We start from the raw sequence: 22,740 nt of genomic DNA on the forward strand, positions 1-22,740 counted from the left end.
ATAAATCAATAATAACAATACTTTCTCTCTGTGTCAAAGACCAAGGGAATCTGTGCAAACATTTCTTCCATTGTTTTGTGTGTACTATCTATGTGAATACCTATAGAAAGTTGTTTACTATAGGCTTGCAGTGGAGTTTTGCCAGATCCAATTCATATAATAACCCATCTCTCCAGAGTATATATGGAATTTATTAGCAACAAGAGGATGGAAGAGGCATGGGTTAAACAATTGAATTAGACCATCCAGGGGAGCCTGATAGAGAAACAGCCCCATCTACAGGACCAAAGCATGAGTGTGAACAAATTCACAACCCATCTTTAAACAGGGAGGGTTGTGTACCATAATTTAAATTCCAGTACGTCTCTTTGTCTCAGCAAAGCTTAATGAGCCTCCTGAGAACACGCCCAGGTGAACTTGCTGTAAGAGGAAACTACCTGTGTCTACCACAGCACAGAACAATGCAGAAACAGAAAATACTGTATCTGCAGATTTTATAGGAGACGCTGCAGCACTTTGCCAGTGAAACGAGGGTGTTCTCTTACGCAGAGTGTTGCCTTGGTGAACAATATCCTGGAAGTGGTCAGCATGGACTCAGCATTTTTCGAATCAAGTTGCTGGGGTCCCATCAACGAGTAGGCACAAACAGACACATTTGCACAAAGACACACACACACACACACAATATACTCAGAGGAGAGCAAGCTCAGGACTTAAATGCACAAACACACACATTCTGGGAGACCGGCCATGCTCTCTAACCCCTTCCAGTGCGCAGAGACCTGCCTCTCAAATATCACTGAGTCCAGACAGAGGAGAAAGACCTTTGCAGAACAAAGGGAAGGTCTGATAAGGAAGAGCTTGCTGGTGACTCCCTGCCTTTTCTCTTAACTACAAATAGACCGTCTGCCCCTGGTGGGTCGTCCGAACTGTCCCCCTCCCTATACTCATCTCTGGTTGAAGAAAAAAAAAAACAAAGACATAGAAAAAGAAACAATTCAGTACAGGACTTGGTTAGATTGGTGTGATGATTGGGAGATGAGGAAAGTTAGAGGTGTGACTCTTTCTGTAGGGTGCCAAAAGTGTCAACCAGCTGCTTTCATTTTACATATTTACTTCCCCCAATAAAATAAAAAAGCAAAGCTGTGCAACATATTGGCATCAGATAAAACGCACATTAAAGGGGGCTTTGCTTGTTCTCACCGACTCCAGAGATCTCGGCCAACAGTGCTTTTCCATGTGTTTGTACGTGTGTGTTTTTTTGTGTTTGAGCTCGTTTCCAAATGAGCTGGCAGCCATGCAGAGGTATGAGACAGATGTGTGTGTCGGTCATTACTGTAATCGCTCCATTTACTTCATCTGCCCTGGGAGGGACGGCTGGTCAGCACCATCTGGACATACAGACACACACACACACAGCAATCGCCAGCCATGGTAGAGTTCCATGGGTAGTCAGCCAGCAACAAGAGGAAAGCTTTGAAATGATCATTACGTGTGTGTGTGTGTGTGTGTGTGTGTGTGTGTGTGTGTGTGTGTGTATATGCATTTCCCATCTTTATCACTGTCTCAATTTCTCCCTTCCCCTGGTGACATTTTTCTTCCTGCTTTTCGTGTCTTGCTTTTTTTTTCTCCCCATGTCTCTATCCTCCTTTTTCATCCATTTTTGTTCTTCCCCTGAGTCCAGCTGCTTCAGAAATACAGGAATCTGTCATTTTTCCCTGGAGACTACAAGACAAAATGAAAAAGGCCATGGTGAGTGATACGAAAGTGCAGTTCGAGACACCCAGTGCCTGTGGAGATGATGGTCACCATGGTGTGTGAGTGTGTGAGTGTGAGTGTGAGTGTGAGTGAGTGTGAGTGAGTGTGAGTGAGTGTATGTGTGTGTATGTGTGTGTGTGTCTGTGTGTGTGTGTGTGTGTGTGTGTGTGTGTGTGTGTGTGTGTGTGTGTGTGTGTGTCTGTGTGTGTCTGTGTGTGTCTGTGTGTGTGTGTGTGTGTGTGTGTGTGTGTGTGTGTGTGTGTGTCTGCGGTTGAAAGATAGAGACCTCGAGCTCATCTACATGTAATTCCCTCCCCTGACTGAGGACAGGGAAAGGGTGATGAGGAGAAGTGTAGACGAGTGGTTTCAGAGAGAGGCAGAGAGCGACTCAGGCTGAGACGCCGGACTCAAGAGCGGTAGCCTCATCGTCAAGTAACACGTAGTCATGGCAACAGCGAATTAAGAGAGTGAGGTAGAGAAGAAGAAGAAAAAAGAGGAAGAAAAGACAAGAAAAGAGAGGGAGATGTTTCAGGTTGAACTATATTGCTGAGTTTAATAAAAGAGTTTTGCTAAAATGGCGCAGAATATTACAACTCACAGGTGATATTTCAGTTACAGTCAAGTGCCGAGAGTCTAAATGTTTCCTGGGGATATTTTTTTCCATTTGGCCTCTTACTCATGTTTACATTACTCAGCAATGATTGTTGAGAACAACACTTGAATATTTATCAACAGTAGCCAGCCAAGAATATATCTCTATTCTGCTGTTGCTCCTCGGCTCCTTCATCGCCCTATTCTCCGTCTCATTTGTATTCTGTATGCTTGCCGCCCTTCCTCATTCTTCACCCCAGCATACACCCTCTCTTTTCTCCCCCCTTTGTCTCGCCATTGGCTCCCTCTCCCGCTCCTCTTGTTCCCCCATTGTCCTAAGATCTCTTTTTCTGGCCTCCATCCCGACACCCGACATCCCTGCAGAGTAGAGCTGACATTGGGCATGAGGTCAGAGAGATGGGCAGTCATGCTCCTGCTGTCAGCGGGCTCAAATAGGCTTAGATGCCGCGCATGTGAAGACACCCAAGGGATACCCTCCGCCAGCCTTAGGCTCCAGACAGCCATACGCACATAAATCCCACACATCCAATCGCAAACTTTTGTTGGCATATAATAACACACACATTCGCACAAAAACGGCACCCTTACATTTGATATAAAGGGCAATCATTGGAGCTGCCTGACACAAATACACAAAATGAATATATGTGTGTGTGTAACACACACACACACACACACACACACACACACACACACACACACAGGCATTCACTTATGCAGGGTAAGGCATGGAATTACAGATTTCCAAAAGGACAAATTCCCTTGGAGAGCTGCCATGGATTATTGGCTGGTATAGCCAGTGTTGTGAACAATGGAAATATTCACTATATACAAATGCTGAGAAAAAAAATAAAGACATAAACCTCCAAAGGTCATTTATATCCATTAAGCACATATATGTCATGTGAAGTGAAAAATCATTTCGATCCATTGTGCCCACAGGATTAAAGTGATTTAAAAAGTGAACATTAGGTCAAAGGGAAGTGATTACAGAAAATACAGTGACTGATTTAACAAGGTAATCTTCTATAATGTAATGGGGAACAGCTAAACTGCATTTATACACTATGTGGGATGTTTTACAGGCAGTAAATCACTTGGTTTGGACAAGCCTTCTCCTGGTATGTGGATCAAATATATGACCACTATACTCAAATGTCAGAAATCTGCTCTCTCCAGTCAGCCCATTTCAAATTGGGATATGATCACATCCATGTATTAAGGTTTAAGTCGGTAAGTTCAGGATCTTTGAAAAGGGTAATCATTGCTGCTGTATTTTAAGTAACACAGTTAGAGAAATGTCCCATTTATTCGTGTTTTTTCATAAACGGCATAACATGTGTAATAGGATGTCACGGCTAAGGTCACTTTGGATTACAATTGCAGTATGATGTCAGAAACATTGAACCACACTGCCTCCATGTGGTGGTGAAATACACTGCATAGATTAGTCACATTTATCTGGGTGAAATTGATTTGAAATGATTTCTGTCTGATTAGTATTAAACATTTTAAATCTGAACCTACTGGTCTTACCATCTGACACTGTCTCATAGAATCAGTAATTACTCAAATTATTCAATAGTTAGATACCAAATAATAAATCTTGCCACATGTCTGAAAACATTTTATGTATATTAAAAGTTTAATATCATTACCTTTCCTGGAGGCGTCACTGTAGTGAAACGATCTCCCCCAAAAGGCTCAGGTTACAGGATAGAGTTGCAGGCCCCACAGACTGTAGCCTGCACCAGCGCCGGATAGTGAGGTTACATTGTGTTGTCACAGTGACAAGTCAACCTGTCCATCAAGGAGTGTATCAGTTTTCCCAGGTGATCGCCCTGAGAGCTGTAGAACAGAGAGGGTTAGAGAAGAAACATGAGGTTGGGATGATAGAAGGAGTTCATCAGTGTTATGTTTGGCTCAGTTTATAGCTTCTTGACAAGAAAGATCGAGGTGAGTTTGTACCTTTTGTCACACTCTGTGTGGTTCTCTTTTCTGGCTTCACAATCCCCATCTCCATGGCCGAGTCCCCCAGGAGCAGCAGCAGTAACAGGGGTGGTTTAGGTAGCGGAAGTGCCGGAGGAGTGCGTGTTCCCCAGGAGCACTCTCTCAAAGCTGGGGTGCTGTTGTCAGATGAGAGGGTGGACTTCCTTCGCGAGCAGGCCTTTTGTATCCTGCGAGTGAAAACAGATAAGTGGAATCGTTTCATTGGAGCGGAAGAAAACCAGAAGATTATATTGGATTTCCTGGACCACAATTGGACCAACAAGCTGCTCCTCTTCACCGGACCTGGAGGGACACTGCATGCAGGGGATGCTCAGGTAAGAAAAACATACAGAGTGATAAATACACAGAGATATGCGAGTAAATTTAATTAGGGTTATAACATAGAATAAGTATTTAATTCTGTACTCCATCTATTGGTTATGTCAGAAATTCTATATACAAATATCCCTGAAGTAAAGATACTGTGGAATTATGTTCTGCACATACAAAGTGGAAGAATTATTTTGTCTCGGTGGTATGGAGTCCCATTTCATTAATAAAACATAGCAGCAGAATTCATCACAATCTGACACTGCCATGCATTGACAGTTATAAACAAAAATTGAACAAAGATCCTAAAGAGGACAATGAGCATGGAGGAAAACACTGTTGAGTCTTCAACAGAATCTTCTGGGCTTGCTGTCCACACCCCATCTAACATACACACCTTTTGAAATAAGTCACTACTTATTTCTGGTGCTTTCAATGCTGTTGAAAGCGTTCCTACTGTTTTTGCACCTGTGAAGACATCTCCGCCATGGAAGAGCAAGCTGCTGTGTGTGCTGAAGAAGGGCGTAAAGAGGATCAGCCGGGAGGATTTCAGACACCAACTGCAGCTGGGAGAGGTGCCTGGAAATCCCATGGAGCACCTTCCTGTTGTCATCTCAGAGGTGGGCCATTGTGTGTGTGTGTTTGTACAAACAAATGGTTTAGTCTTTGCTGCACACCTCTTTTATTAACATAATCTAATGCTAATGGTGGAGTAGGAAGTGGCGTTCAATATGTCCCCCAGGAAAGGTAACGTCGAGTCGGCGGTATCTTAAAGGAATCAATCAACCGGTCAGTTATCTATCTTGGAGCATATTTGCATTGTACAGCTATAACATGAATGAATCAGTATCACAAATCAATCAGCATCATGGAATGTGACATAACATGTATCAGAAGTAGCGAACCAGGCAAAGCTTAAAATGAAACATGACCCTTAGTTTCAGAAACAACCAAGGAAAGTGGGCCAGTGGTTGGCCCCTCATCTCCAGGTGATGCTGAGCATATTCTTAAAGTGGGGGTTAGAACACTAAGATGGTATTTTTTTATTATACTTTAGGAAATTCTTGAATGGACTGGAGGCAAAAGTCTGAGAAAGTTGGATTGAAATGTGGTGAGATTTCATATTGTGCAGAATTAAGCACATCAGATCATTATTACTTATACTAAATTTGGTATGTACTGTTCATTAGAGACTAGCCGAACAAACACTCATGTGTACAGTTGACTTTATTATTTGTAGGACAAAAAAATGATGCATGAGGGACACCATGAATCGAGGAGGGGGGCCCACACAGGCTGCTTGTGTATAGGGCCCAGAGTTTTGTGCTGTGCCCCTGTGTCCACACTACAGCCTGTGTGACCTCTGCACGCTCAGGTGCTGGTGTGTGTGCTGTCCAGCGGCCTGAACCACAAGGACTGGCCCCGGGGGGTGTGCGATGACATCCACCGGCACCTGGAGAGGCTGAGGAGCCGGGTGGTGACTCTGAGAGGCCGCGCCGAGGGACACACGCTGCTGCCGCTGCCTCTGTGCGTGGAGCGGGCTCGACCTCACGACATCGCCCTCGGGTGTGTGTGTGTGTGTGTGTGTGTGTGCGTGTGCGTGTGTGTGTTATAACAAGTCTTGGCTAACAGCTGAGTAACTGCTAGCTTAACTTCTTTATAGCACATTTCTGACGCATTTTGTTTTGTTGGTTATTTTTCCATCAACTTTACAATAAAGTATATAATTCTCGCAGTTTATATCCTGATAAAACTTTACTCACCACATGTCCAGGGTTAAATACTCTCTTTGACCGACGCGGAGTGACCACCTGCTGCCGCCGCTGCTGTTGTCGTGTGGTCCGTAGTTTGTTAGTGAAAGCCCGGTCACACCAGCCGCACCTCTATACGTGTTCTTACGGTAAAGTTCCTGAGAGCGGAAACAAGTCCGAACACAAACTTTTAATAAAGTTTAAAGTTTATTCAATTTTATTCTTTCCTCTCAAGACATTAACAATTCTAATGAAACGGAATATTATACATAGATATATTTTATGAAACTTAAAGGGAAAGTTGGCTTCTTTTTCATTATAGCACTCCTAACTTGCTCATATTAAATATGAATTTTTAAACATCCTTGAGAGGTGAAACAAAAATGTCACCTTTCTCTTGTTCATGGTGACCCCCACTGTCTGCATGTCAAGTGTCAGGTGATTTTACTCAGAATTCCTAAGAAAATTAAAGACAAATTCAGCTACTTTTTCATTATGCAAGTCATAACTAGTAACTCATAATATCCAAATCTTGTCACCTACTATGGATGTTTTTAATTATATTTAATAGTGACCTGTCATTAGTGCCATAATGAAAGTGTAGCTGACTTTCCTTTTAATATTCGGTCTTCTGAAACTTGATATACAGACAGTGGACCCCCACTGTCCATGAACATGGATGATGGGGAAATTCTTTCATTTTAATAAAATATAATTGAGGCAAGTAATGAGTACCATAATGGAAAGCTGACTTTCCCTTTTGAAACTTTTTAAAACTATATCATATTCCATTTCATTATACTTGCTAATGTCTTGTGTGGAAAGCAAATCAAACATCCATAATAAGTGGCATTAAAATTTAAACTTGTTTTTGTTGTAGAAGATTTCTCGTGAAGAATACACAGAGGCTGAATCGCAGTGCAAGAGTCAGTTTATTACAACATCTGTATCCGTGTTTATAGCTTTCGATAAACAGTTCTTCTGCAAGTGCTGATGTGTGCGTGTGCATGTTTCCTTTCCTAGAAGTCCTTACTTGAAGTGTATGTGGAGTGCTCTCTCGTCCTCGTGTGTGTGTGTGTGTGTGTGTGTGTGTGTGTGTGTGTGTTTCCTTTCCTCTAAGTTGTTACTTGAAGTGTGTGTGCTTAACCATGTTCTTTGGCTGGATAACGATACAAGTGGGATTGGTGTTTCCTCTACTGCAGCCAAGTTTGGTTGAAACAAGTTATACAACATTGTTCAGAGGTCCAGCTGACCCCAATATTTTTGCCTTCTTTCCACTCCAAGCACCTGTAACATAACACCCGGCATAGACACACATACATTTTCAAGCTGCGGCTGGTCTTTTTTAGGATGTTAGACAGGTTCTACACAGGTTTTGTGTTATTTTTTGGCATTTGTAGCTTGATTTCTGCCTATATTGTCATATTTATCTCTGTCTCTCACAGTCCCACTGGTTGGCCACTGGACCATGGATTGTTATACTCTATAGAAACCTTAATAGTTCAGTGGTCTGGGCAGATATGGAACGTCCTGAAGAAAGACTCTGGTATGCTGCTGCTTCGTGGAGACCACCCAGGCCCCAACGTCGAGCTCCAGTTTTGGGCCACTCAGAGAGAAAACCTGCTGGGAATCAAGTCGCAAGTAAGAGATTGGTTCTGTGGAAGTGTTGCATCCAGTTCTAACTGTGAACTGGTATGGCAGCTCACATAGTGGTGTTTTTAGTTCACAGAATGCATCCATGCAATATATATATATATAATTGATATTGTTGTTGCTAGATTTTAGGTCCACAGTTTGCTTTAGAGCGTAACTGTTGATCTACATCCTACTACGATGTCTTTCTTTTCAGATCAAGAGCCCCAAAGTGGAGCGGATCATGGAGATCCTGAGGAGAGTACAAAGTAGCTACTACTCTTCCTTTATGGATGTCTGTGTCAAAGTCAATGAAGGTAGAACAGCATTACTAATTATTTAACAGGGCTAATTAATTTTCATCTTTAGTTTTCCTTAATTTCATTCTTCAAATATACAAGAAGCTTCTGTTTTTCCACAGAGTACAAAATTGTCAATCACAGCTATTAGTACCCTGAATGATTTTATTTAACTTAAATTACCACCGTATTATGGACACATTACATATTTTATCTGTACATGATCATTATAGCTGTGCTGGAAGCAGAGGACATAGATCTGTATTTACGCCCTCTGAGGAGACTGATCAGCAGCTTAGAGGAGAGGACTTTCCCTCAAGTCGACGTTCTGCTGCCTCCTCTCTTTCACACTCTCTGTCTAATCTGGAGCCGTTCCCAGTACTACTGCACTCCAAAACGTATGGTGGTCCTCCTGCAGGAGTTCTGTAACCTGATCATTGAAAAGGTACACTCATTAATCTTGACATGTGAAAGAAATTGAAAGAAAGGCTGAAAAACTACGTGACTTGAATAATTGTTCAACCAACTTATTGTGTTTTTCCTCAGGCCTTTGCCTACCTCATCCCAGAGGAGCTGTTTAAGATGGAGCTTGAGGAGGGGGTGGAGAGAGTCCAGATAACCATCTCAGTTTTGCACACCTTCAAGCAATTGTTTCACACTCGCCGCCAGCGGATCACTGAGTACTACACACACAGCCACAATGTGAAACTGTGGGACTTTCCTGCTACACTTGTGTTCCAGCGCCTAGACCGCATCATGGAAAGGCTGCTCATGATTGAGGTACATTTTGATAAGCAACTCTGAGTGTGTTGGTTTTATTGGCTCTTATGCGAAAACCATTAACTTTGTGAAGACATTTTTTGGGACAGAAAAGTGTTGTTTTCAAAACATTTTATACCAATCAAACTGCTGTATATTTAATTAAATGCATATTTGTATTTATTGTTGTGGAAAAACTGCTACCTCAAAAAACTTTTTCTAACTATCTTTCCCCCACCCTGACCCATCAGTAACTTTTTATTCTCTCATTTAGGAACTTTTTGCATCAGCACTAGACTTTCTGAAGCTGGAGAAGGTTGAACTGAGTGGGTCCAGAGGGAAAGTCTTCAGTGAGATGGTCTTTAGCATGAGCGAGGAGTTTCATGAGCGCTGGCGGGCTCTCAGAGAGGGCAAATATGACCCCCTGGACTACACGAGCGATGTAAGACCTACGGATATTGTAGAGTAGTCTTTGATATAACACTGCTATTTAATTAATAAGCCCCAGAGGGGTGTGATTCACAGCCATTTGTAAATGGAATTGACAGGCACAATCGAATAATAAAAAAAAATAATTAGATGTTATTTTTCTGCCCAGCAGTAGAATAATTGAAAAGTAACGAAGCAAAATAGTTGCTAAGCAACACACAAGAACCAGTAACAGCGGCCATAATTTGTCAGTTCATCAATATTTAATTTACTAGATATTTTACAGCTATTTTACAAGATCTGCCACTGTGACTCAGCTAATCTTAACTGGAACTCAATCAGAAATTGATCTGTCTCATCACATAATTTTTGCAAGTGTGTTATTCCAGCAAATACTGATCAACTGCTGATATTTCTGCTGTGAAAAAATTGCCTTACAGAGGCCTTAAAGTTTAATATCTCAGAAATAGCCTGGAAATATCCACCTGTCTAATCTCATGTGTGTCCAGGATTTTGTGCAACACTACAGGTACTTCATGGAGCAGAACAGAGATTTTGACCAGAGGCTTGGGACTGTCCTCAATCTGGCTTTCCATCATTCCAAAAATCTAAAGTCAACCTTTAAGGTAAGTCTGTTACACCTGAATTTCCCAAACAATTCCGTTCTTTACAAATGCATGATCAGACCACCAAGGCAAAACGTGTTGGGAATCTCATATTCAGACTATAGGTCTAAAATGTGCTCTTAAAACGATGTTTTTTGTCCCATCTAGTTGTTAAAGATTTTCGGCACCCTTCTCGAGAGACCTGGGATCCATCAGCTGTTCTCTCCGAACTACAACATGTTGTTGACCATGTTCAACCAGGAAATAGACCAATGTCAGTTTATACTTGATCAACACAGAGAAGCGGTAAGAGGGGTAGAACAGGAATAATTATAATAAATGACAGAAATGTGAGAAATGACATATTTCAATGCATTCACAACACAATCTAGGTGAATGATCAGACTACAGCCAATTACCTCATTAAATTATGTTATAATGGGAAAGTCCCTAGAAGCTCATTATGAGACACATACACATACAAACATCTTTTGGAAAAACATTTAGATTAATGAATATGTCTCAGTCATGAGCTAAATGTATGAAGCCTCTGTTTTTCAGTTGCGCTCAGGCTGTGCGGTCCTGGGGAAAAATATGCCACCAGTGGCTGGAAACCTCAAATTGTCACAGGAGCTTCGGAGTCGCATCCTCACCAACAGGAGTAACCTCTGCCAGCTGGCCTATATGTAAGGACTCAAGTTACTCCACTCCAGTGTGGTGATGTGCTTGTTAAGAAACACTAGTAGGACTCATCATCGACAGTCATTTTAAAACTCCAAGAAATAACTCTTAGACTTTTGTCTATATTCCAATGCAAAAGCATTCAGAAATACTTGTCTCACTTGCAATTTTTACTTTAATTATTTATTTTTCTTTTTTCAAAATGTAATTCCTCATCTCAGCATAATATCAGTATTTATTAAAGGAGGTATCAGGTTTTTGAAAAAGGTGTTAATCATATTTTGGAATAAAATTGCCAAACATGGTTTTCTTGTCAAAACATACAAGCTTATGTGCAAGATGCTTCTTTCCCTCTCTCCTCCCAGGCCTCTGGGCTGTGCTGAAGCAGACGCTGTCCTTAAGAAGTGTGAGCGTGTTCTGGAGGCTCTGGACCAGCATGACGAGGAGCTGTTCTCAAAGTGGACAGAGGGTCTGGAGGAAATCTGTCAAACACACCTTAAGGAGCCGCTGCTCACACTGGACACCAACACAGGCCTGTTCGAGGTCAACTTCAGTCCCGCTGTAAGCACCAACAATAAACATATTAAGCATATTAATTGGAGTTAAAATAAAGTTTACATGTTTTTATTTGATGTGGAATTAGTGTGCAAACAGTCATACCTGCTCACAGATAAGATAGGGGATGCTACACACTACGATAAATTATTTTAGACATTTTATTTTTCAAAACATTCTGTATTTAGATTTGGTAAGTTGAAATAATACCATAAATAATATGCAGAATCATATAGATATAAATTTAGCCTGCACTACATTTAAACATGATTTTGTGAATTAAAACAGGCTTCATTGCTTGACTTTCTTTTTCTAATATCCAGTTGTTGGTGTGTCTCAAATTAACAGAAGCAGCAAATATGAATTGCTTTAAATAAACAAGATGATGTTTTCTGTGAAAAGCAAAGCAGCAATAAATGTGTGTAATCTGCAATGACAAAACCAGACAGCTTAATCAAATATAAACAGCCTATCTAATGTATTGTTCACAGTTCTTCTAATGTACTGTTTATTGTTAATTTGCACTAAGTTTAAAAAATGACTGACCCATGTATATCTACCTCTCAACTATTCATGAGCCTAAACAAGCACGTCCATTTTATGATGCTAATCCTATCAAATCAGATGTATAAACTTTAGATTAACTTCATTTTCCCCTCCGCTCTCTGCCAGTTGACATCAGTGCTGAGAGAGGTGAAGTATCTGGGTATGTTGAAGAGCCAAAACATTCCTGAAGCTGCTCTCCATCTCTACTCCAAACGGGAGAGACTCTACATGGTGCGTCCCTTGGACTTTGGGTTGGGGAGCTGGTTGTATATATGTTGAGCTGGGTTTGTTGACCTGTTGAATATGTCAGAACCCATCATGTGAAACACTCTCTTTGTATGATTTAGCAAACACAGACGCTGACCTTGGTGACCCAATGGTACAACCAGCTCCAGAGCACCATCCTGGCTGTGGAGGTGGCATTGGTGAAAGATGAGATGGATGAGACAAAACGTCAGCTAGAACCATCCCTCCATGAGCTTACATGGGCTCAGGATGACCTGTGGGACTACATTAAGAGCACACGGGACATGGTCAAGGTACTGAACATTCAATGCCTACACATTGTGCTTGTGAGGGATTATTTTCAGTCCACATTTTGACACAATTCTGCTGCATATTCTTACTATTCGGATTCATTAAAGCTCATCTCAGATGCTTGTTGAGAAAGATACTAAAGAAACTTGTGGTTATCTTATCTTAGAGTTCGTTTCTCCTTATGTGGTACCTCATTTAGAAAATTGGTTGTTACAGTTGTTCTCTTTTGTTATCGCCAGAGCATCTCCAGCCGTGTCCAGAGGAGCAAAGGTAATGTGGAAGCTATCCAGGCTCTTATGGGTAAATTCAGCCACCAGGCCTTCATCACCAGAAAGAGCTGTGGTTCTACCCTCCTCATCTTCTCTGACATTGAAGAAAGTGTTTCCAAACAGCATGCTCTCATCACCAGTACAGGGGAGCAGATACACAAACTTTTGCAGGTACAATATATTCACACGCCTCATTCTTGATTCCAAAGAAAAGGACTTGTTCTGACAGTGTAGATGTTAATATCTCCCTTATCTCCCTCACTGCACTCCAGGAGAGCCAGGCTCTGCTGGGTGTGACAGAACTGGACAGCAGTGAGTGGCAGGCTTACACCGACTATGTGGATCGAATGATCCTGACGGGCTTCTCCACTGCAGTACGCTGCTCCCTGCAGTACCTCATGGACAACACAGATGCAGTCCAGCGTATCACACCACTGTTTGAGGTGCAGCTGGTTCTCAACAGTAATGAGATGACCTTTTACCCCTCACTGGACTTGAACCACAGTGGTAATTTCTATTATATTGTGGATAAGACGGTGACTAACATCACAAACGTGGCATCCTTCATTCCCAGAGTGGCAAATCATAAAGGGCTGGATAACTATCAGGTGTTGTACAGATTCAATTATTGGCTTTAACCCTGTGCATGCATTCAGCAATATCCACACTTTAAATACTGCCACATCATGCTGTCTTGTTTGCTCATCTTGTAGTGCGACATAAACGAGATGGAGGATTTGTCGGAAATGTGCCACGTTATCCGCTCCAGGGCACGTGCAGCTATCGCTAAGGTAAATGTTTGTTTCTCTCCACACTCATATTTACTGTGGTTACATGATTCTAATTGGAAAGACTGCTTTGATTTTCAGGCCAGGGAATACCAAGGATCATTTGCCAGCTACCGTTACCTCTGGACTGATGATAGGTCAGATGTGGCTTTCTGTTGTTCTATGTAATATAATTATCGTTTGGAGAAAAAAAAAGCAATGCAAAAGTCCTTTTTCTGATTTCACAGGTCTGAATTCATGAGGCAGTTTCTGCTCTATGGCCATGTGTTAAGTACAGAAGAAGCTGAGCTGTACGCCGACTATGAATTAAAGAAGAACCCACCCACCCTAGATAACTTTAAAGAGCAGGTGGGCTTCACCAACCTTTAATATTCCTGTATCTAACCATGATTTATTATTTTTTATAAATCTTTCTATTATAGATCTGAGTTGTCATATCTTTCTTCATTCCAGATCAACCTGTTTGAGTCTCTGTATGTCCGAGTGAGCAAGATGGAAGACAGGAGGGTGTTTTGTGGCTGGTTGCAGCTCGACATTAGACCCTTCAAGCACACACTGATGAACGTCATCAAGAGGTGGAGCTGGATGTTCAAGGAGCACCTGCTGAACCATGTGAACCAGAGGTGAGACACAAGCACACTCAAACAACAAGAACTAAAAGCCTTAAACTAGAAAATAATAATTCAATTATTTTGAAATGTAGAAAAGCTAAATTAACAGTCTCATTAATTTTTTAATAATTTTCAGGAGACTTTTTCCTTTGCCTCTTCTTTGCCTCTGAAACCTAATATCATCCTTTGTCCTCTCTATCTCGCAGTGTGAGGGAATTATCCTCTTTTGTCCAGAACACAGCCCACGGTCTTTCCAATAAGGTGCCAGATGGCGACTATGCAGGTCTTGTGGACATCATGGGACACCTCATGGCCCTACGAGACAGACAGATCAGCAATGATCAGCACTTCAAACCTCTCAAGTCTACTGCTGAACTCCTCAAGACCTACGGGCAGCAGCTGCCTGAGAACGTCTACTCGCAACTGGAAGTGTGTCCCATTGCAAAGATGTATACAAGTTCATGGATGGTGGCAAAATATATGTATTTATTCATACATTACATTCCTCTCTATATCACCACAAAACACAGGAGCTGCCGGAGAGGTGGAAGAGGCTGAGGAAAATTGCCTATACAGTCAAGCATGAAGTGGCACCTCTGCAGTCAAATGAAGTGTCAGTGATTCGTAGGAAATGTGTGCGGTTTGAGGTGAGGCTGTGTGTGAGTGGGATAGAATGTCTGTGTGATGGCCCCTAACAAAGAGCTCAATATCTGACATATAAACCTGCTGCTCACTTTCTGTCCTGCATTAAACATGACTGACACCACACACAAGGTGAAAGCAGACATATATAAAACCTGGAGCATCTAAAAATCCTGAAATTTCTGGTTTTCCCCATATTTTAGGTGAAACAACGGGAGTTCAGAGAAGAGTTTCGTACTGAATCCATCTTCAAGATCGCTGTAAAGGAGCCGTATAAACTAATTGATAAAGTGAGATAAGAAGTTTACATGATTACCTATTCAAAACTTAAAGGTCATTGTTGGTCACAGCCTGCAGTATATGGCTAAAAATAACAAAATTCCATTGTTTGAATCAAAATATAATTCAGAACATTTTAAAAATGTCCTTGTCTCCAGTCTAATCAAGCAGTAGCATTGATGGAGGCAGAGATGAAGAAGCTGCAGGAAACAGCTGATCTATTTGAGGTCAGTTTCCCCGACTACAAGCAGCTGCGCCAGTGTCGCTCGGACATCATACTGGTCAAAGCAGTCTGGGACATGGTCATCTTTGTTAAGGTAAAACATAAAAAAAAGTTTGGAATTAGATTTTTTTGTGGCCTCCATAGATTTAGACATAGCATCATAGTGAGGCTCAGGATTTGACAGCGTGTCTCCTCACCTGTAGTATCCCCATAGATGGTTTTATTTTTTTTGTAGTTGACACTGCTTAGACTTCCTTTTAGACTATAGGAGAAAATAAATTATTTATTGTAACTGTCACCAGAGAATCGCAGAGTAAGTATTTCATTTTCCTCTCCATGGCAGACCAGTATAGAGGATTGGACCAAGACTCAATGGAAAGAGATCAACGTTGAGCAGATGGACATGGAGCTCAGACGATTTGCCAAAGTACGACAAGTTTCCATCGACAGACGGATATAATCTCAGTGTAAAACTATCTGTCTGACTATCTGTCTGTTGCACACTAAAGGAGATGAAGATGTTGGATAAGGAGGTGCGTGTGTGGGACGTCTACATGGGTCTGGAGTCGACTGTGAAGAACCTGTTGACATCTCTGAGAGCCATCAATGAGCTGCAAAACTCAGCGGTCAGAGAGAGACACTGGCAGCAGCTCATGAAGACCACAGGGGTAGGAGACTCTCTGATACTTCACAATGCCTCATACCACTTCATTCAATATAATTTCATTACTGATCACATTCTGCACTGTATATGTGTCACTCTATTGTGTTCTGGTCCTCTTTAATGGCCTTCATGTTCTGTGCCATCATTGAACTATCCCCTCCAGGCCTGAAATGACCAGCACAGTTGAGCGAACCCAATTATCCTGATCTGAAACATGATCCCACTCATGGTTGCCATGTCTTGCTTGTCAGGTCAGGTTTGTCATGGGGGAGGGCACCACCCTGGGGGACCTTTTGGAATTACAGCTTCACCGGGTGGAAGACGAGGTCAAAAACATAGTGGATAAGGCCGTGAAGGAAATGGCCATAGAGAAGGTAAGAAGACACAGACTAGTAATAGTATACTGGGCTGTATTTTAATGTAGTAATTATTAATACAGCAGTGTCAAAACTATTTAACAAGAGTCTTAATAAAACAGACAAATCCTAACTGACTTTGTAATCCAAAACTCATGTGAGAGAGCAGCTGATTTAGCGCCGCAAAAATAAAAAGGAAACAGAGTAGCTTGATCCGTAAGTTGAAGCACTTTTAAGTTAGTTGCTCCCCGTGGATGACCTGGTCCTGCAGAGAAACCTGGAGTAGCTCTTACAGTAATGAGGTGCATGGGAAAAAGCAAGATAATGCAGAGCCGGTCTCTCTTTCCTGAGTGACATCAAAGAGGGGTCCCTGCAATTCCGAGGGTTGCAGTGACACTTGTCCAGTGAGAAGCCAGAGCCTGAATTTAAACAATGCACTTTTGATACATTTTCAAAATCTAAAACAATCTACACTACTATCCCAACACATTTGACCTTAAATAAACTCCAATTTTATTCTTCATCAATCATGAGCATATAATGTAATATGACAGGTTAATTCACCTGTAGTTGACTAATAAAAGACAACAAGGTAAAATCCGAGACCAGGATATGTATGTATGATGAACAATAAACTTTACTTTACCATACAGCTTATTTTTAGTTCAAATTAAAATGTTCTACTCATGCTTAGGTTTTGGCAGAGATAACACAGACATGGAGTGTGATGTCATTGTCCTATGAGACTCATACCAGCACAGGAACCCCTCTACTCAAAGCTGATGAGAATCTGATTGAGACACTGGAGGACAACCAGGTGAGTGTGTGTTACTGTGCTGCTCACCTGATATTTTCATCACACTGGCAGGTAGCTGAGCAAAAACCTGAACAGTATAAATTCATAATGAATGGTTAATGCAGAATATTTTTGATTTTATTTGTGGTTGTGATCTTACAGATTCCTGTGTAACACTCTGGTTATATTCCTCTTCAGATGCAGCTGCAGAATATCCTGATGAGTAAGTATGTTGAGTATTTCCAGGCAGAGGTGAGCGGATGGCAGAGGAAGCTGATGGTGGCCGACATGGTCATCTCCTCCTGGATGTCTGTCCAGAGAACCTGGGCCCACCTTAATGCCATCTTCACAAACAGCCATGACATCCGCTGCCAGCTGGCAAGTGACGCAGAGCGCTTCCAGGGAATCCATACTGACTTCCAGGTAACAAATACTGTACACCAAGGACCAACAACCATAAAATCCCACTGTATCTCCTCTCCATGTTTCATTCTTTTTCATTTTCTCTTCGCTAACCCAGGGCTTGATGACTGAGGTGGTGCAGAACAGTAATGTGGTGGAGGTGACCAACCGCACCGGCTTCCTAGAAAACCTGGAGACTCTGCAGCAGAGGCTGTCTGTGTGTGAGAAAGCCCTGGCTGAGTACCTGGAGACCAAGAGGCTTACGTTCCCCAGGTTTTATTTTGTGTCTGCCTCAGATCTTCTGGAGATTGTATCCAAGGGAACACAGCCCAAACAGGTAATAGATTACAATTTAATTATGTGTTCCAAGGGAAAACATAAAGAGACCCATTTGTAGTTATCAATTCAATATATCCTTCAGTCTTAGTCTTAGTATTACAGAGCGGAGAATGTTATTAAAGATAAACAATGAAAGTCAAAGTGGAAATTTGATTTTTTTTTTCATTTCCTTACATTTCAGTCAAGAGATTAGAGTTTGTAAACGAAATAAATAGTGTTTGTGTGTGGGGGTTTGGATGATTGTGTGGTTGTGTTTTTTGTTGTTTTCAAGGTGACCAGACATTTGCTGAAGCTGTTTGACAACATCGCAGATCTTCGCTTCAAGGACTCTGACAGAAATGCAGGGGAGGAGGAGGATGAGGAGGCAGTTGCTATCGGGATGTACAGCCGAGAGGGAGAATATGTTCCCTTCTCTGAGCCGTGCATCTGTAAAGGACAGGTACTGAAAAACAATATTTGATTTCCGTGTGTGCAGGTACAAGGACACTGTTCACCAAACCCATTCAAATTAATCTATAGTAAACAACTTTTTCAGTTCTGTTTATTATATGTACTGTACAGCACAGTATACATGTGTATGTATATCCATTTGTAATAATCTTCTTGCCTTTTCAAACTTCACTGATTTTTATATTTATTAATTTATTTTTGACATTGTGCAGGCAGAGTGTTGGTTAAGTGCCTTGGAGAGCACCATGCGCTGCACGGTTAGGAAGGAGATCCAGGAGGCCGTAGCTGCCTATGAAGACAAACCACGAGACCAGTGGCTCTTCGACTACCCCGCACAGGTATGATGATGTATAATCAGCAGAATCAACACTATGACTTAAGAAACAAGGAAACAAGCTGTTGTCTGTTCGCAGGTAGGGTTGACTGGTAGTCAAGTGTGGTGGGCCACAGATGTGGGCATTGCCTTCGAGAGGGTGGAGGAGGGATTTGAGACAGCCCTCAAAGACTACAACAGAAAACAGGTAGTGCGAACACACTAGAGAGAGATAGTTGAACATGTTTGTTTGTCCACGGATGATAAATACATTTCTGGTTTCCTAGATTATACAGCTGAACTCATTAATCCACATGCTGCTCGGAGATCTAACTCCTGGAGACAGACAGAAAATTATGACTGTTTGTACCATCGATGTCCACGCTCGAGATGTGGTCGCCAGTCTCATAGCTCAGAAGGTAAATTTAATATTGCATCTAAATAAATGTGGCTGAATGAGTTTTATGCAAACAATTAGAACCTTCTTTTGATTTCTCTTAGGTGACAACAGGACAGGCGTTTGCTTGGCTGTCCCAGCTTCGCCATCGCTGGCATGATGAAACCAGACACTGTTGCGTTAACATCTGTGACGCCCAGTTCCAGTTCAGCTATGAATACCTGGGGAACACAAACAGACTGGTCATCACTCCACTCACTGACAGGTACACATCCATATCGCACAATATGTTAATACACAGAGTGTGTTCTGTAAGGAGAGAGGTGGCATTTGACCTAACATTGAAGTTCATCCTCAAGTCTTAGCTTAAATGTTTTGTGTCTCAACTTTTCTCCTGTTAGATGTTACATAACCCTGACCCAGTCTCTTCATCTGACTATGAGTGGCGCCCCCTCAGGCCCAGCCGGCACTGGTAAGACTGAGACTACTAAAGATCTTGGACGGTCCTTGGGCATCATGGTGTATGTTTTCAACTGCTCAGAACAGATGGACTACAAGGTAGCATGGGCTGTGCAGATGCTCTCTGTAGTGTTAAGTGTGTCACTTTTATTTCATTTATAGTGATTCCACCTTTACTCTCTGTGTGTCTCCGTCACATGTCCTCAGTCCATAGGTAACATTTATAAAGGTCTGGCCCAGACAGGAGTGTGGGGGTGTTTTGACGAGTTCAACAGGATCTCAGTGGAAGTGCTGTCTGTGGTAGCTGTTCAAGTTAAAACTATCCAGGATGCTGTACGGAACAAGAAGAAAAGGTATGTGTGGAAATAAAGACTTGTATTGTAAACAAACTAATTTGTAACTGTATATTTATTCACCCTTGTCTCTGCGAATCTATTCTATCTCTATGTGTCCATTTAGTAACCAGTAATTGTTCCTATGTGTATATAGGTTCCATTTTCTGGGAGAGGAGATCGAGCTGCGGCCCACAGTGGGAATCTTCATCACTCTGAATCCTGGTTATGCCGGCAGGGCTGAGCTCCCAGAGAACCTCAAGGCTTTGTTCAGGTCTGATATTAACAGTGAAAATGAAGAGATGTTAAATGGAATCGTTAACTTGTGGTAAGTGACTACAACAATGCTTTGATAACTCTTCAGGCCCTGTGCCATGGTGATCCCAGACTTTGAGCTGATCTGTGAGATCATGTTGGTAGCAGAAGGATTCATAGACGCTCGTCTGCTGGCGCGCAAATTCATCAGCCTCTACACTCTCTGTAAAGAGCTGCTGTCCAAACAGGTACGTGCATCAAACCAAAATGTCAAGACACGGAAGGAAACTCATCTTTAGGATTATTAGACAGGTTTTAAAAAGAAGAAATCTCATTTAAATGATCATGTGAAAGAAGGTCTTTGGTAGAATTAGGCTCAGAACATATGACTTTGAAATATGCAGCAACAATATTTCTACATTTCAATCAAACTTTTAGCTCCCTGTTTGGAAAGCATAACAACTATATTTGGCATCATATATTGTCTTGCTTGTTTGGCAACTTGCATAACTTTATTTCTTCATCTGTCAGGATCATTATGATTGGGGGTTAAGAGCGATCAAATCGGTGCTGGTTGTGGCAGGATCTCTAAAACGAGAGGATCGCAACAGACCTGAAGAGCAGGTAGGCATGGCTCTCTGCCTGATGTGGGGTTCATTCACACTGAATCTTCACATATCTAGTGGCTGACTATTGGAAATGATGACAGTTTACCAATTCCCTTTTGTTATTGGTCATAACTAGACTACCAGCAGTGATTCTGCTCGGTGCAAGCAAAAAAATCCTTGATCTTATATTTTGCCATTGCTCTTTCTTGTTCTTAGTATTTTCTGCAACTGAACATTGAACTGAAGATTATTCGTAAACTTGCATGGGATATAAATCCTATGCTTTTTTCTCCAGGTGCTGATGCGTGCCCTGAGGGACTTCAATCTGCCTAAGATAGTGACCAGTGACGTGCCCATATTCCTCGGGCTGATCAGTGACCTGTTTCCTCATCTGGACGTTCCCAGGAAGAGAGATCCTGAGTTGGAGAACGCTGTTCGCCAGTCAGTCGGTGAACTGCGCCTACAGCCTGAGGAGAACTTTATACTTAAGGTGTCTCGTTTGAACATTATATTAAAATGGAGCTCATCCTCTTTTCTGTGAAAATGTTAAATTAAATCTAAAATATATTTTTTGGGGGAAATGGTACCAAGTGGTGTTTGTAGGTTTATAGAAGCAAAGGAATATAAATGTAGAATTTTTAGTATTCATATGATCAGTGGTCGTTCTCTAACCAGAAGGTCGGAGGTTTGATGTCATCCCTATTCTGCTTGCCAAAGGCCTTGGGCAGAAAGTGCTGCACATAGATACACTGAACGAATCTGTGTTCGAACGGGTGAATGGTAAAAACTGTACTGTAAAGTGAAAGACTAGAAAGGTTCTATATAAATACAAACAATTGAACATTTCTGTTTGTGCAGGTCACCCAGCTGGAGGAGCTACTGGCAGTCAGGCACTCTGTGTTTGTAGTAGGTGGACCAGGAACTGGAAAGAGCCAGGTTAACTTTATAACAACTTTTGTATCATGAAACCACATACATAATAATATTTGTCCATTCATTTTCAAATCCACCTATGGTTATTTAAACATAGAGAAGGTATCTCAACAGTCTTGCTTTGAGGCTACTCTGCTGCTGAGTATTGCTACACAGAGTGATAGTCGACCACAGCTAAAGTCAAGGAAGAGTTGAATTTCACTGTTCACTCATATGTTTATTTTCATTTATCAGATCTTGCAGACTCTCCATAGAACCTACTCAAACATGAATATGAAGACTGTATGGAATGATATCAACCCTAAAGCTGTGACCACAGATGAGTTGTTTGGATACCTGCACCCTGCTACCAGAGAGTGGAAAGATGGTGAGGATTTACTATTATCAGTGATCAAAGATGATCACTCACAGAATTAGAGAGCTTGTTTTAATAGTTTAGAGTAATTTGACTATGAATCAATTACATAAGTTTCCTTTAGAAATGTTAGATTATGGTTTGTGACATATTTGCTGCAGTGAGGGTCAGATACCAGATTTCTAAAGAAAATGAAATTGATGAACTGTTGGCTCTCTGTTGAAAATACAACACATCCTGTAATATTAATTTCACTTTAGGTCTGTTCTCCTCCACCATGAGAGAGTTGACCTCAGTGACTCATGATGGACCCAAATGGATTGTTCTGGATGGAGACATTGACCCCATGTGGATTGAGTCACTCAACACAGTTATGGACGATAACAAGGTGAAAGAACATTATTAGTCTTGGACATTGTTTCCATTCACTCTAATGCTGGATTTTTTCTTAATGTTTTGCAGCGACTGTTTGTATTTGACCACATGCTGCTGAAACTCCACCAGTTTTAATTCCCCTTCTCTGTTAAGGTCCTGACTCTTGCGAGCAACGAGAGGATCAGTTTATCCTCCTCCATGCGTCTGCTGTTTGAGATTTCTCATCTGAAAGCTGCTACTCCAGCTACTGTGTCCAGAGCAGGAATACTCTACGTCAATCCACAAGACCTCGGCTGGAGCTCGTAAGATGCTCAAACACACACACACACACATTTAGAATCATGGACTAATATTTCTTCACTTTTCTGAAGTTGTTTCTTAGTAAAGCAGCAGCATCTTAATTGTTTACTC

General features: G+C 41.7%; 1 protein-coding gene across 1 annotated transcript in view; it reads left to right on the plus strand.

Moving 5' to 3' along the window:
* Nucleotides 1-5,096: 5,096 nt before the first annotated feature.
* The window catches only part of dnah9l (dynein, axonemal, heavy polypeptide 9 like), a 36,818-nt gene continuing 19,174 nt past the window's right edge, over nt 5,097-22,740 (plus strand). Inside the window, exons 1-44 of the mRNA XM_069510736.1 lie at nt 5,097-5,309; nt 6,065-6,255; nt 7,886-8,081; nt 8,290-8,389; nt 8,605-8,816; nt 8,918-9,151; nt 9,405-9,572; nt 10,069-10,185; nt 10,333-10,470; nt 10,726-10,850; nt 11,211-11,406; nt 12,073-12,177; nt 12,294-12,485; nt 12,723-12,923; nt 13,025-13,360; nt 13,466-13,543; nt 13,622-13,677; nt 13,768-13,888; nt 13,994-14,163; nt 14,358-14,580; nt 14,682-14,798; nt 14,997-15,083; nt 15,231-15,389; nt 15,639-15,722; nt 15,805-15,963; nt 16,211-16,333; nt 17,010-17,132; nt 17,310-17,534; nt 17,632-17,850; nt 18,124-18,291; nt 18,515-18,640; nt 18,716-18,823; nt 18,903-19,034; nt 19,117-19,277; nt 19,414-19,570; nt 19,679-19,824; nt 19,961-20,077; nt 20,168-20,306; nt 20,590-20,682; nt 20,962-21,156; nt 21,525-21,602; nt 21,834-21,966; nt 22,215-22,342; nt 22,483-22,631. Coding sequence (XP_069366837.1) covers nt 5,280-5,309; nt 6,065-6,255; nt 7,886-8,081; nt 8,290-8,389; nt 8,605-8,816; nt 8,918-9,151; nt 9,405-9,572; nt 10,069-10,185; nt 10,333-10,470; nt 10,726-10,850; nt 11,211-11,406; nt 12,073-12,177; nt 12,294-12,485; nt 12,723-12,923; nt 13,025-13,360; nt 13,466-13,543; nt 13,622-13,677; nt 13,768-13,888; nt 13,994-14,163; nt 14,358-14,580; nt 14,682-14,798; nt 14,997-15,083; nt 15,231-15,389; nt 15,639-15,722; nt 15,805-15,963; nt 16,211-16,333; nt 17,010-17,132; nt 17,310-17,534; nt 17,632-17,850; nt 18,124-18,291; nt 18,515-18,640; nt 18,716-18,823; nt 18,903-19,034; nt 19,117-19,277; nt 19,414-19,570; nt 19,679-19,824; nt 19,961-20,077; nt 20,168-20,306; nt 20,590-20,682; nt 20,962-21,156; nt 21,525-21,602; nt 21,834-21,966; nt 22,215-22,342; nt 22,483-22,631 — 6,515 coding nt within the window. The 5' untranslated portion in view covers nt 5,097-5,279. The remainder of the gene's footprint in view (nt 5,310-6,064; nt 6,256-7,885; nt 8,082-8,289; nt 8,390-8,604; nt 8,817-8,917; nt 9,152-9,404; nt 9,573-10,068; nt 10,186-10,332; nt 10,471-10,725; nt 10,851-11,210; nt 11,407-12,072; nt 12,178-12,293; nt 12,486-12,722; nt 12,924-13,024; nt 13,361-13,465; nt 13,544-13,621; nt 13,678-13,767; nt 13,889-13,993; nt 14,164-14,357; nt 14,581-14,681; nt 14,799-14,996; nt 15,084-15,230; nt 15,390-15,638; nt 15,723-15,804; nt 15,964-16,210; nt 16,334-17,009; nt 17,133-17,309; nt 17,535-17,631; nt 17,851-18,123; nt 18,292-18,514; nt 18,641-18,715; nt 18,824-18,902; nt 19,035-19,116; nt 19,278-19,413; nt 19,571-19,678; nt 19,825-19,960; nt 20,078-20,167; nt 20,307-20,589; nt 20,683-20,961; nt 21,157-21,524; nt 21,603-21,833; nt 21,967-22,214; nt 22,343-22,482; nt 22,632-22,740) is intronic.

The sequence above is a fragment of the Paralichthys olivaceus genome, chromosome 16, assembly GCF_024713975.1.
Source record: "Paralichthys olivaceus isolate ysfri-2021 chromosome 16, ASM2471397v2, whole genome shotgun sequence".
Classification (NCBI taxonomy): domain Eukaryota; kingdom Metazoa; phylum Chordata; class Actinopteri; order Pleuronectiformes; family Paralichthyidae; genus Paralichthys; species Paralichthys olivaceus.